This window comes from Marmota monax, unplaced genomic scaffold, assembly GCF_021218885.2.
Source record: "Marmota monax isolate L192 unplaced genomic scaffold, Marmota_monax_Labrador192_F-V1.1 WCK01_AAM20220418_F8-fsc00017, whole genome shotgun sequence".
In the NCBI taxonomy this organism is placed as follows: domain Eukaryota; kingdom Metazoa; phylum Chordata; class Mammalia; order Rodentia; family Sciuridae; genus Marmota; species Marmota monax.
Window position 1 is genome coordinate 4,941,290 of NW_026695241.1, and position 12,097 is coordinate 4,953,386.

Consider the following 12,097-nt stretch of genomic DNA (forward strand, 5'->3'; position numbering starts at 1 on the left):
ACTTACAGATAGAGGTGGTGATTCATGGTCCTGCTCACTGCCACTTTAGATGGGCCTGCAGGCCTGTCAGCCTCAGAGACATGGAAGCAAACAGCAAATCTCAATCTTCAATGCCTAAAACCTTATTTTGTGCATAGCTTTATAAAGTGCTCGCAAAAGAAAATTTCACCCTATAAAAATATCTTCCTTCTCAATAATTATCATTTTCAATTCTTCCCTTTTTCCTTTTTTAAAGGAGAAATATAATCTGTCTTAAGGACTAAAAGATCTCTAATAGATATTCAGATCCTCTGATCCGGGTCCAATGCAAAGACCAGTGAATTTACTTTTTCTGTTTTCTGTTTTTTTAAGTCACAACTCAGAAGTATATGAAGGAAAGTTCTGATCAGCTGACATCCTGTTAATGTGAGATATTTCTAGTCTTTATTCAGTGATGTAGTGCTTTTCACATTTTAATTATAAAATTAATTTTTAATTTTGATAAACTTCAGATTTATACATATATGGAGAAACTAGCATAATGAACTCATTTATTCAGATTTAACAAATATTAGCACATGACCAACCTCATTATTTTATGCTCCCAGCTCTCAGTTCTTTCCTACTCTTCTGTCCCCAGGCTTGGAGTATTTTGTCGTCATATTATTTAATTTATATTATCTGGTTCATAAATTTAAAATGTCTCTAAAAAATATGTAGCTAAATGCTGTTGTCACAAAATAATCATCACATAATTAACAATAATTCTATACCATCAAATATCTAGTGTTAAAAATAACCTAAAATTACTTAAGTGGATGAAACTAATATTCTAGAAAATGTATTTTAAGAAATTCCAAAATTAAAAGAAAGTATATTCCCACTGTCTTTCAATAACCAATGTCAGTATTTGGGTACATTGTTTTCTGTTCACATAAAGACATACATACTATATGTTAAAACATTTTCCCATGACAGTAATATTCTTTATATACTAGAGTGCATGATGTTTCATAAAGTGAATGAGTATATCATAATTTATTTATAAACCTTTTGGTTTTTGCTGTTAGGACTTTGGGTGTAGTGAACAATCCTTGTACTGACTCTGCTTCTTTCTCATCGTATTCTCAGATGTCAGATACTGGATTAGTGTATGAGATCATTTTTAAGGTTACGTCCTCAGTACAGATTTCTAAATAAAGTGTTTTTCAGAATAGTTCTCAAATGATACTTCTACCATGTTTATTTCAGACCTTTTTTCTTTTGTCCAGAATCAGATGATCCAAATAGACATACTTTTTTTTTGGTACCAGAGATTGAATCCAGGGCACTTAACCACTGAGCTACTTCCCCAGACCTTCTAATTAAAATAATAATAATAATAATTTTTTAAATGAAAGTTTATATATATTTTTTAGATGTTGATGAACCTTAACTTTATATGTGGTACTGAGAATTGAACCCAGTGCCTCAACACAGGCTAGGCAAGCGCTCTACCACTGAGATATGACCCCAGCGCCCAAGACCTGTTTATTTTCTATTTAGACACAGGGTCTTGTAGAGTTGCTCAGGGCCTTGCTAAGTTGCTGAGGTGGCTTTGAACTCATTTTCCTCCTGCCTCAGCCTCCCAAGCTGCTGGGATTACAGGCAAGCAACACCTCACCCAGTTCTTTGTAGACATACCTTATAGAAAAACTACAAAATTCACAGTACACCTAAGAAAACGAAAACATTTCAAGTATAAAAATAAACCCATCTTTTATTTACATTTCACCTTTTTTAGACTTTTTTTGGATTAAAAATGTGAAACTATCCATCAGTTTTTCTTTTAATAGTAGTGAAGATAACTTAGTAATGGCTGAGTAATTATAACAAGCAAAATTCAAAAGTAATAACTAGGTTTTTTTTTTTTTTTAGTAAAACGGACATTTAGGTCAACCTTGCACCCTTTTTAAAACGTTCAGGTATTGGTGTGCCTCCTTCTAATTGGAGGATAGTACATTGTGGATTAAAGATGGTTGTCAGCTTTAGCCTTTGTCCTCTGCCTCCTGGTTTAACTTTGAAAATACTAGTGAGAACTTGAAATGTTAGAGAATATTTTCACATAGTCACATGTTGCTGAGTTTAAGAGTTGAACTTTTTGATGTTTGTTTTTAACATTGGCTAGCATTCAGAACTTTATAAAATGACTTTAAGAACTGAGAAACTAATATTTGCCTTTCACTAAAATTCCTGATTACTTATCCTGGATGGGTCCTTATCTCTCTAGCTCAGGGCACTTGTTCAAAGCTCATTAAGCTAACTGTTCTCTCTCAATCTCCCTAAACTGATACTGGTGCTAACTTGTTATTCATAAAGTTTTATAGGGTTCCCCACTTCCCGTTGAATATTTGAAGCTTCATAATTAGTATAGTAACCACAGTACTTGTGCATAAAGCATACTATAAGATTTCTTTCTTATGTGAAAAATACCGTTAAAAATCTACCTACTACAAATTTGTAGTTTAAGATTTGCTAAATAATATTTTCATAGCCAGGACATTTTTTTCCAGCAGTAATTTCTAAATTACTTGTCGAAAAAATCCCAAGCAAAATTCTACAGTATCAGCCATGTCACTATAAAATCTGCTTTAACTTGTGTGTTATGAGGATCAGATTAAGCAGTGGTTATAAACTGTTTTGTAAATTGTATTTTATTACTAATGTGTTCTCCAGGTATAGTTTGCAACAATGCAGATTTTTTTCTGTTGCCTAAAGGCAGTTTCCCTACAAGGAAGGACACAAATATTATTTCCATGGCCATAGTTTGCTGTGACATTTTTTCTTCCCCTCAGTTGACAGAGCCAGTTGAGGTTTTGTTTTGGAAAAAACAAATGAATTGGTTTTGGATTGAGGGCATGGACAAGAGAGGGTGCAGTAGACCTCCGCCCGGGGTGGAGCTGAGAACCAGGACTGAGCCTTAGGTGGGTGGGTCTCTTGTTCTCTGTATTCCTCTATATAGGTGTCTCCCCTGTAGGCTCCACCACAGCTACAGGAGAGGGAAGGCTGGGAAGGGACTTGGGGAGGCTGGGAAGAGACTTGGGGAGGCTGGGAAGAGACTTGAGAAGGCAGAGGACTTCGTCACTAGCTTCTCATTGTAGGTCTCAGTCTTTTCCCCACCCATGGCTTTGGTACAGCTGAAGGACCTGGACCCCCTACCAGAGGTGGAGCTGGACTGGAAGGCACTCAGCCCCATCATAAGGAGACTCACGTTCTGCATCCAGGACCAGTGTCACATTCATAAGCTCCTGTACTCACACAGTTGTCATGTCATGTCTTGCTTGGCCTGCCATAGGGTGGCCCCAGCTAGCTGGCTTGGCCTTGGCACCCTTACTGTCCGTCTCCCTACCTTGTCCAGCACCAACAGGGGCAGCCTCCAGGTATATCCTCTGACATTTGAAGGCCTCACTTTCTGCCCAGAGGTGGCTGATGTTGAAGTTCATCTCAGAGATCAGCAGGCTGTTTCATTGTGGCCTTGTTCTGAGTGAGGACCTTGCGATGTTGCTGTCCATGTCCAGGGAGTGCTGGGGTTCACGGACAGCACCACAGAGATGCATGTTCTGATCTTCTTTTCATATGGCTGCCTGAGGAAGTTGATCTCATCAGTCAGCCCTTCCAGATGAGATTCCAGCTGTATCTTGTTCTTAGAATCCCCATCCTTCCTGATGAGGACACCGGTTCTCCATCTCTGCATGCTTATTGATCTTATTCTCATATTTATTCTTGAAGTCTTCCACCTTCTCTGCACACCGCCGAGCTCTGCCTCCAGCTTCAACTTCTCCAGGCCCATTGACTCCAGCTGCTATTGAAGACTGTCAGTGTGGCTCTTAAACATGTTGTCCATGTCACTCTGAGCTATCTTCTGCTGCTGCAGGAGACTCCACATGGTCTCCAGCATTTTCTGCTCCAGGAACCATACATTATCAATGAAGGCAGCAAATTTGTTGGGAGTTTTGATCTATTTCTCTTCCTGAATATGCATGGCCTGGATGTTGGGATCCATCTCCAGTTCAAGGGGCCTCAGCACTCTGTGGTCCACTGTTATGTTTGTGATGCCCCCACATATCACCAACCTTGCCATGGCCACTGGCTAGACCTCTGCCAGCACACAGTCTGCCCCAGAAGCTGCTCCTGCTGCCCACCCAGGAGAAGCTGGAAGAGTTGATATGCATACCAGGTACACTCATGTATGTGTAAGTGGCTACTGGAGGCCCTGGAGCCAGAGGTGGACACTGAGTAGGACTTCTGGGTCACCCTGATGGACATGGTGGAGGCTGGAGTGAAGGCATGCAGGCTGAAGATGAGATTTGTGAAGCTGAGCAGCTCTTTCAGGTAGTCTGCGGTGGCTTTTCTGAGCTATCACTTCAGTGGCATGGCATAATTTGTCTGACAGTGTTCAATTTAAGAAGCAGAAACTATTAGGGGTGTTTAAATAGAGTAGTATTCAATACAGAAATTAGTGGCGTAAAGTCTCAGGAAAAGTGGGAGGTGTGGTATTCTAGGCCTCCAGAATACCACAGTCCACCTCTGGCAATAGTTGCAACTCTTGCCCTGTTGGGACGATGGCAAATCAGGATTTTTGTCGGAGGAGGATACCACAGTTTGAACTCAGGGGCACTTGACCACTGAGCTACATCCCTAGCCCTATTTTGTATTTTATTAGAGACAGGGTCTCACTGAGTTGCTTAGTACCTCGCTAAATTGCTGAGGCTGGCTTTGAACCCATGCTCCTCCTGCCTTGGCCTCCTGAGCTGCTGGGATTACAGGCGTGCGCCACCGTGCCTGGCCCAATTCAGGATATTGAGTTTAAGAACACAGTGTTACAGCTGTGATCCCAGGGTCAGGAAGCCACTGCTGCACCTACGTGGACCTGGGAGCATGAAGTCTGGCCTCCACAGTGACAGCCATGTAACAGGATTCAGGGACTGTATCTCCATAACTTTGCTTACCAGCAGAGAGCAGCCAAGGTAGCAAGAAGATGGCTGTACCTCATTTCTGCCTTTATAATCTCATACTAAGGCTTAATTTGTAACTAGGATCCTATCTGTAAAGGAGTGTTGGTCTTGCGGGTTTTAGCTTGGTGGCCTCTGTAATACTAAAGGCACATTAGAATGCACAGTGGGAATGGATGCTGAGTGCTGTTTGAACATGTTCCATCTCCGTGTCTTCGAGGCTGAAAGGTGTCAAGATTGTTTCAAAGTTGGCAGTTGTTTTTCTTTTCATTTTTCATCAATTAAAAGTAGAATAACCCCATAAATATGTGCAATTATTAATGTCATTAATATTATTTTAAAAATAAGAAGTAGGATAAAGGTTATCCCTCTGAAGTTGCTATCTGTCCTATCACTTTCTTGCATTCCGACATTCATTCTTGAGTAGAAGAGAGAAGGCATGGAAGCTATCTGATGTGCCAGAAATTCCCGAGAAGTCTGTCTGTCTCATGCCGTGGCTCAGAACCAGGACATGCTAGTGGAGCATGCTGCCCATGCATGCACCATTAGCCATGAACATCGGCAGGTCATACACCTGTGCTGCATCAGCATTCTATCTCAGGCCATCAGGAAGAAATCGAGTTACCATTGGTGGAATTTTCTTTGTTGCTCACATTTAAAATTCAAGATTGAGAGGCACACCGGGGGAAAAATATGCCATTCTATTAATAGTGTTGCTGATAGTTTTAAAATTCTGGTTCCTTTTAAAATATGACTTCAGATTCTCAGCCATTTATAAAATATATGTTTTTTTAGTATTCTGTGTATGTGTTTTTACATATGAAATAATTTCAGACATACATAAAAGCAGAAATAGTACATAGGGCTCCTTATCCCTTCAGTTCCCTGCACCCAGATTTTCCAGCTGTTGACCTTTCTGAACCATTTGGGAAAAACTTGCATTATTTCTCATTGTGTCTCAGTGCTTCAGTGTGTATTTTCTAAATACAAAGATACACTCCTACTACCTGTTGCCTGTTTGTTGGAGATAGGATCTCACAGTGTTGCCCAGGCTGGTCTCAAACTTCTGGCCTCAAGGGATCCTCCTTCCTGCCTCAGCTTCCCAAATAGCTGGGACTGAGGTGTGTGCCACTCCACGCAGTTGCAGTCCTATAACTGGCATGTTTCCATGTTAAAAAATATGGATTTTATGACATTATTTTTACTTTAAAAAATACCGAAGAACTTATTGCAATACAGTCTACTACTGAAAGCTTGATAATATATGTTTTATAGTTGTTTTCGTGTCTTTAATTCATCAAGTATCTGAAAAATGTTTACTATGTGACAGACACAGTGTTAGGCACTAGAGAAATAGATAAACAGGACTAGGTTTGTATTCTTGCTAGCTTATTCCCCAAGAAACAAACTAAAGAGAAGAATATCAGATGGTAGTAAGTTTATACTGAGGATTAAAATGAAGTAATGAAAATAAACAAAATGAAGTAATGAGGTAGAACACCAGGAGGCTACTTCAGGTGGGTGTTTAAAGGCTTCTGTGGAGATGTTTAAACTCAGAAAGACCTGAAGGACAAGAAGGGAAAAGATCATGTTAATTTACATGCTATTGCAAGGTGATTTCTCAGAGTCCCTTTTCAGTGACTTCAAACAATATTAAGGATCTGTAAACCAATTCTCATTTGCATAAGAATAACTACCAGTGAATCTTGTATGATAAGTTATTTTGTGGTGGAAGTACCTATCTCTTAATTGGTCTGATAAATTCAAATTTTATATATAGGTTTCCTAGTATGAATACTTAATTATCAGACCAGTTATTCTTGCTGCATTTTGTGGTGTTCATGACAGTGATTATTTTTTGATTTATGGAACAGTTTTTCATGTGAAAGATTTTCTCCTGTTTATTTGGTTTTAGATCATTATTTAATACATATTCACTTTCAAATGTTTCAGGCAACAGCAGCAACAACAGCAGCAGAAGCAGCAGCAGCAGCAGCAAGTAGATCCACCAGGACAGGTCTCACATCCATGTGAAAGGCCAACCACAAGTTCAGGAGCACGTGGGAGTGATCGAGGTTTGGATCTCTGATTAGTAATCATCACATTTGTTACTTGCATGCTGTATTTGATACACAAACTCCATGTGATTTTGTTAATAACTTCATTTATTTTTATGTGGTCCTGAGATTCAAACTCAGTGCCTCACACGTGCTAGGCAAGTCCTCTACCACTGAGCCACAACCCCAGCCCTCCATGTGATTTTTGCTTCATATGTTCTCTTTCCTCTTTAGTCCTGTTAAAACTGTTAATTGAATTTGTACTCTAACTTTCCCTGGTCTATAGAGTAGGCAGAGTAGAGTACTCAAAGAATATTTGGTTTTAAAATTATAAACATAGTACATGCAACTTCACAGTAATTAGTATATTCTCCAAAAACTCCTCAGAGATAGTAAATATTAATAGATGGAAAATAAATACAGTTTATTACCTAGAAAACTAAAAAACATTTGAGTGTAATCCAAAGATCAGCAGGCTTAATAGTTCTTAAACATTGGCCAAATGTTGGTAGTAGAAGTTGAATGAAAAGGAAGCTGTATCTGACAAAGGATTTGTAAGGTGAACCTGCAGAGAACTCTCAAAACTATACAGTAAGAAAATAACTCAAATAAATAGATGAAGAATTTGAAAACAATGGGAAAGGCAGCGGAGCACAACAGACACTAGTATGGCAATATGTACATCAATGGATGTGTAACTGATGTGATTCTGCAATCTGTGTATGGGGTGAAGGTGGGAGTTCATAACCCACTTGAATCAAAGTGTGGAATATGATATGTCAAGAAATTTGTAATGTTTTGAACAACCCACAATAAAAAATTAAAAATATTAAAAAAAAAAAAAAAGAATTTGAAAACACATTTCACCAAATAACACAGTGACAAGCAGCACAATGAAAATGGTCAGTATCACTAGTCACTAGAGAAAGGCACAATAAAACCACAGTGACGGGCCAGGGTTTTGGCTCAGTGGTAGAGTGCTTGCCTAGCATGCATGAGGCACTGGGTTCGATCCCTGGCACCACATAAAAATAAACAAATGAAATAAAAGTATTGTGTCCATCTACAACTAAAATATATTTTTTAAAAACCCAAAAAACAGTGATGGGGCTGGGGTTGTGACTCAGTGGTAAAGGACTCACCTAGCACATGTCGGGCACTGGCTTTGATCCTCAGCACCACATAAAAATAAGTAAATAAAATAAAGGTATTGTGTCCATCTACAATTAAAAAGTATTAAAAAAAAATCACAGCCAGCTGTGTGGTGGTGCATGCGTATAATCTCAGTGGCTTGGCAGGCTGAGGCAGGAGGATCACGAGTTCAAAGCCAGCCTCAGCAAAAGTGAGGCACTAAGCAACTCAGTGAGACCCTGTCTCTAAATAAAATACAAAATCAGGCTGGGGATGTGGCTCAGTGGCTGAGTATGCCTGAGTTCAATCCCCAGTACCAAAAACAAAACAAAACAGAACAAAAAAACCCCACAATGAGATACTGTGACATACCTGTAAGAATGGTTTGTGGCTGGGGTTGTGGCTCAGTGGTAGAATGCTTGCCTAGCATGTGTGAGACACTGGGTTTGATCCTTAGCACCATATAAAAATAAATAAAATAAAGGATTGTGTCCATCTACAATTAAAAAAAAAAGAATGGAAAGAATGACTTTATGAACAAATAAAGCAAATGATATTAAATACTGGCAAGGCTCAGAGCAACTGGGACTATTAGTGGGAATGTAAGATGTTTTCCATGCTTTGGAAAACAGTGTGGCATTTTTTATATACTTATATGGTATACTTAACCATGTGACCCAGGAGTCTTAACACCTCGCTATGTAATCAAAAGAGAAAACTTACACAAAACTTACAAGTGGTTGTATATAGCAGCTGGATTCATTGTGGCCCTAAATTGGAAGCTGCCTACAGGTGGCCTTCATGTGGAGAATGGGTGCTCACACAGATGTATCCAAACAACTGAAGACTAAAAGGAATGAACTTGTGCTTTTTCTCATTCCTCCTGCTGTGTGAAGAACCTGGATACTTGTGTAAAACAAACAAGAACCTCAAAAGCAGAGAAGAGACAGTTGGTTAGGGACCTCAGGATCAGAGAGTAACATGGTCATGAATGGTCTGGATTTTCTGTTTTGCCTCAGATATGCTGAACTTGGTGCAGAGAAGCCATAGGCACAGACCAAGAGAAAAGCCCCCCAGAAGCTGCTATTTATAGCCAAAAGTGGCTGCTAACCAGACAGAACAATAGAAATTACCTCTTCAGACGGGCGTGGTGGTGCACACCTGTAATGCCAGTGATTTGGGAGGCTGAAGCAGGATGATCAGAAGTTCAAAGCCAGCCTCAGCAAGCCCTAAACTGTCTCAAAATTTTAAGAAAAGGGCTGGGTATGTGGCTCAGCGTTTAAGTGCTCCTAGGTTCAATTCCCAGTAGCAGAAAAGAAGAGAAGAGATTACTTATTCTGAGCAACACAGAGAAAACAGACTGGAAAAAATGGACAGAGCATTAGAGATCTGTGGCACACTAACAAAAGACCTAACATTTGTATCATGGGAGAGAAAGAGGGTGAAGATGAAAAAGTTTCTATAGAAATGATGGTTGAAAATTTCCAAAATTTGACAAAGACAGAACACTAGAAATTGAAGAAGCTGAATGAACTTTACATAAGATAAACCCCCAAATTTATACCACGACGTGTCATGGAAATCATGGAGGCCAGAAGTAGACAACATTCTTCCAAGTACTGAAAGAAAAACTATACACAAATTCTATAGCCAGTGAAATATCCTTCAGGAATAAAGGGGAAGTGAAGATATTTTTGCCTCCAGTAGACCTGTCAAGTTCAGAAAATAAGTAATAAAGAAATATCAGGAAGGAAAAATAGAGAATGGCAGACACAATAGACTTTCTCCTCCTCTTGTATTTTCTAAATTATGCTTAATGATTGAATCAAGAATTATAATAATTGATTTGGTTTTCAGTGATATAAAGAAAATATTTGGGGGCAGGGGTTGTGGCTCAGAGGTAGAGCGCTCGCCTTGCACGTGAGAGACCCTGTTCGATCCTCAACACCACATAAAAATAAACAAAATAAAGATATTGTGTCCATATATAACTAAAAAAATAAATTAAAAAAAAAAGAAAATATTTGAAGGCAATTATATGTTACAAATGAGGGAGGGTCAAGGGATAGAAAGAGAAAGGGAGCTTTCTACATTTACTTTTAACTGGCCCAGACAACTTTGGAATATAATTTGACCATTTTTTAAAACACTGAATATACACTGACCATATGATCCAGCATTTACATTCCTGGGCATTAATTCAGAAATGAAAATTTATGACCAAAAACCTGCACACAAATGTTCATTGCAACTTTGTAATAATAAAAACTGGAAATAACCAAGATGTCCTACATGGGTGAATGGCTAAGCATAGTGTATCTATACCACGGAATATAATCCCAGAGTCAAAAAGAAACCAACTGCAGGGACTTAAAGGGATCTCTCAGGAGCATTGTGCTGAGTGGGGGAAAAAAAAAAATCTACAAAGGTCTCCAACTGTGTGATTCCATTTGCACAACATTCCAAAAAGCACAAATATATGGACATAGAGAACGAATTAGAGGTTGCCAACAGTTAGGGAGAGGGTAGAAAAGGGATAAGGGTGACTATAAAGCATTGGCAGGAAGGAAATCTTTGTGGTACTGGAGTGGTTCCATGTCTTTTGGTCATTTGGTTTTGCAGTACTGGGGATCAAACTCAGGGCCTCATGCGTGCTAGGCAAGTATGCTCTTCCATGGGCTACCCCGGGCCCCCCAAGTCTGTTTTCCTGATTATGGTGGTGATGGTTACATGCATTCATATGTGTAATGTAATGTCATGTAGAACTACACACAGTGCACTAATGTCAATATCTGGATTGGGATATTTTTTTTTTTTTTTTTTTTTTTGGTACTGGAATTGAACCAAGGGGATGTGAGCCACATCCCAGCCTATTATAATTTTTTTTGTTGTTTTTATTTTGAAACAGGTTCTCACTAAGTTGCTAAGGCTGACCTTGAAGTTATGATCCTCCTGTCTTAGCCTCCCAATCCCCTAGGATTACAGGCATGCACCACCATGTCTGGCTGAGCTTTAGTTCTATAAAATGTAACTTGGGTGAAGTTGGGCTGAAGGGTACATAACTATGTAATTTTGCAACTTTCTGTGAATTGACAATTTATTTCAAAATCAAATTTTTTCCAGGAAGTATGAATTGTTGATACACAGAATAAATCTTAAATGCATTATGCTCAGTAAATATAGCCATATTCAAAAGGCTACATATTTACTGTATACTTCTATTCATATGACTTGGAGGAAGTGACAAGGTTAAACAACAAAGAACATATCAGTGGTTGCCTGGGATTAGGGGTTAGGGATTGGGGATTGACCACAAAGAGGAATCACTAAGGAATTTTTAGAGGCAGTGAAACAGGTGTGTATCTTGATTGGTAGTGTTAATTAAACAACTCCATGCATCTATCAGAGATTTAAAACTGCAGGACTGATGGTGCACACCTGTAATCCCAGCAATTTGGGAGGCTGAGACAAGAGGATTGTAAGTTTGAGGTCTGCCTTAGCAATTTAGCAAGACTGTGTTCAAAATAAAAATTATTTTAAAAGGCGAGGGCTAGAGGTATAGCACTTGTGGGTTAAATCCCCAGTGCTACAACTAATGAATCAGCTGTGTGTACTGGTATCTTAGGTGCAAGTAAGTCAAAATATCTGTGTTCTGCTTGGTTAACAAGTGTATATTTGTAGCCCTTTCATGTGATAGAATTCAAGTTGTTGTTTATAAAAAAAAAAAATAGGAGAAAACTGCCTTCCTGAATAGAAATCTAGAATAGCAACATTTATGGATATCACAAATAAAGAATTCAATTCTTTAATAAAAAAAAAAAAATCCCCAGTGCTACCAAGAAAAAAAAAATGTAAAACTAAGTGTGAATTTTACTTTATATGAATTAAAAAGACAAAAAAAAAAAAAAAAAAGAGAAACTAGGGTTTAAACAGAAGTAC

At 38.8% G+C, this 12,097-nt stretch overlaps 1 protein-coding gene across 3 annotated transcripts in view; it reads left to right on the top strand.

Annotated features, from left to right (window-relative positions):
- Atxn3 (ataxin 3) overlaps window positions 1–12,097 on the top strand; it is a 40,472-nt gene that overhangs the window by 23,747 nt on the left and 4,628 nt on the right. For all 3 annotated transcript variants that reach the window (XM_046440629.1, XM_046440630.1, XM_046440631.2), the window contains one exon: window positions 6,924–7,045. In XM_046440629.1, coding sequence (XP_046296585.1) covers window positions 6,924–7,045 — 122 coding nt within the window. The remainder of the gene's footprint in view (window positions 1–6,923; window positions 7,046–12,097) is intronic.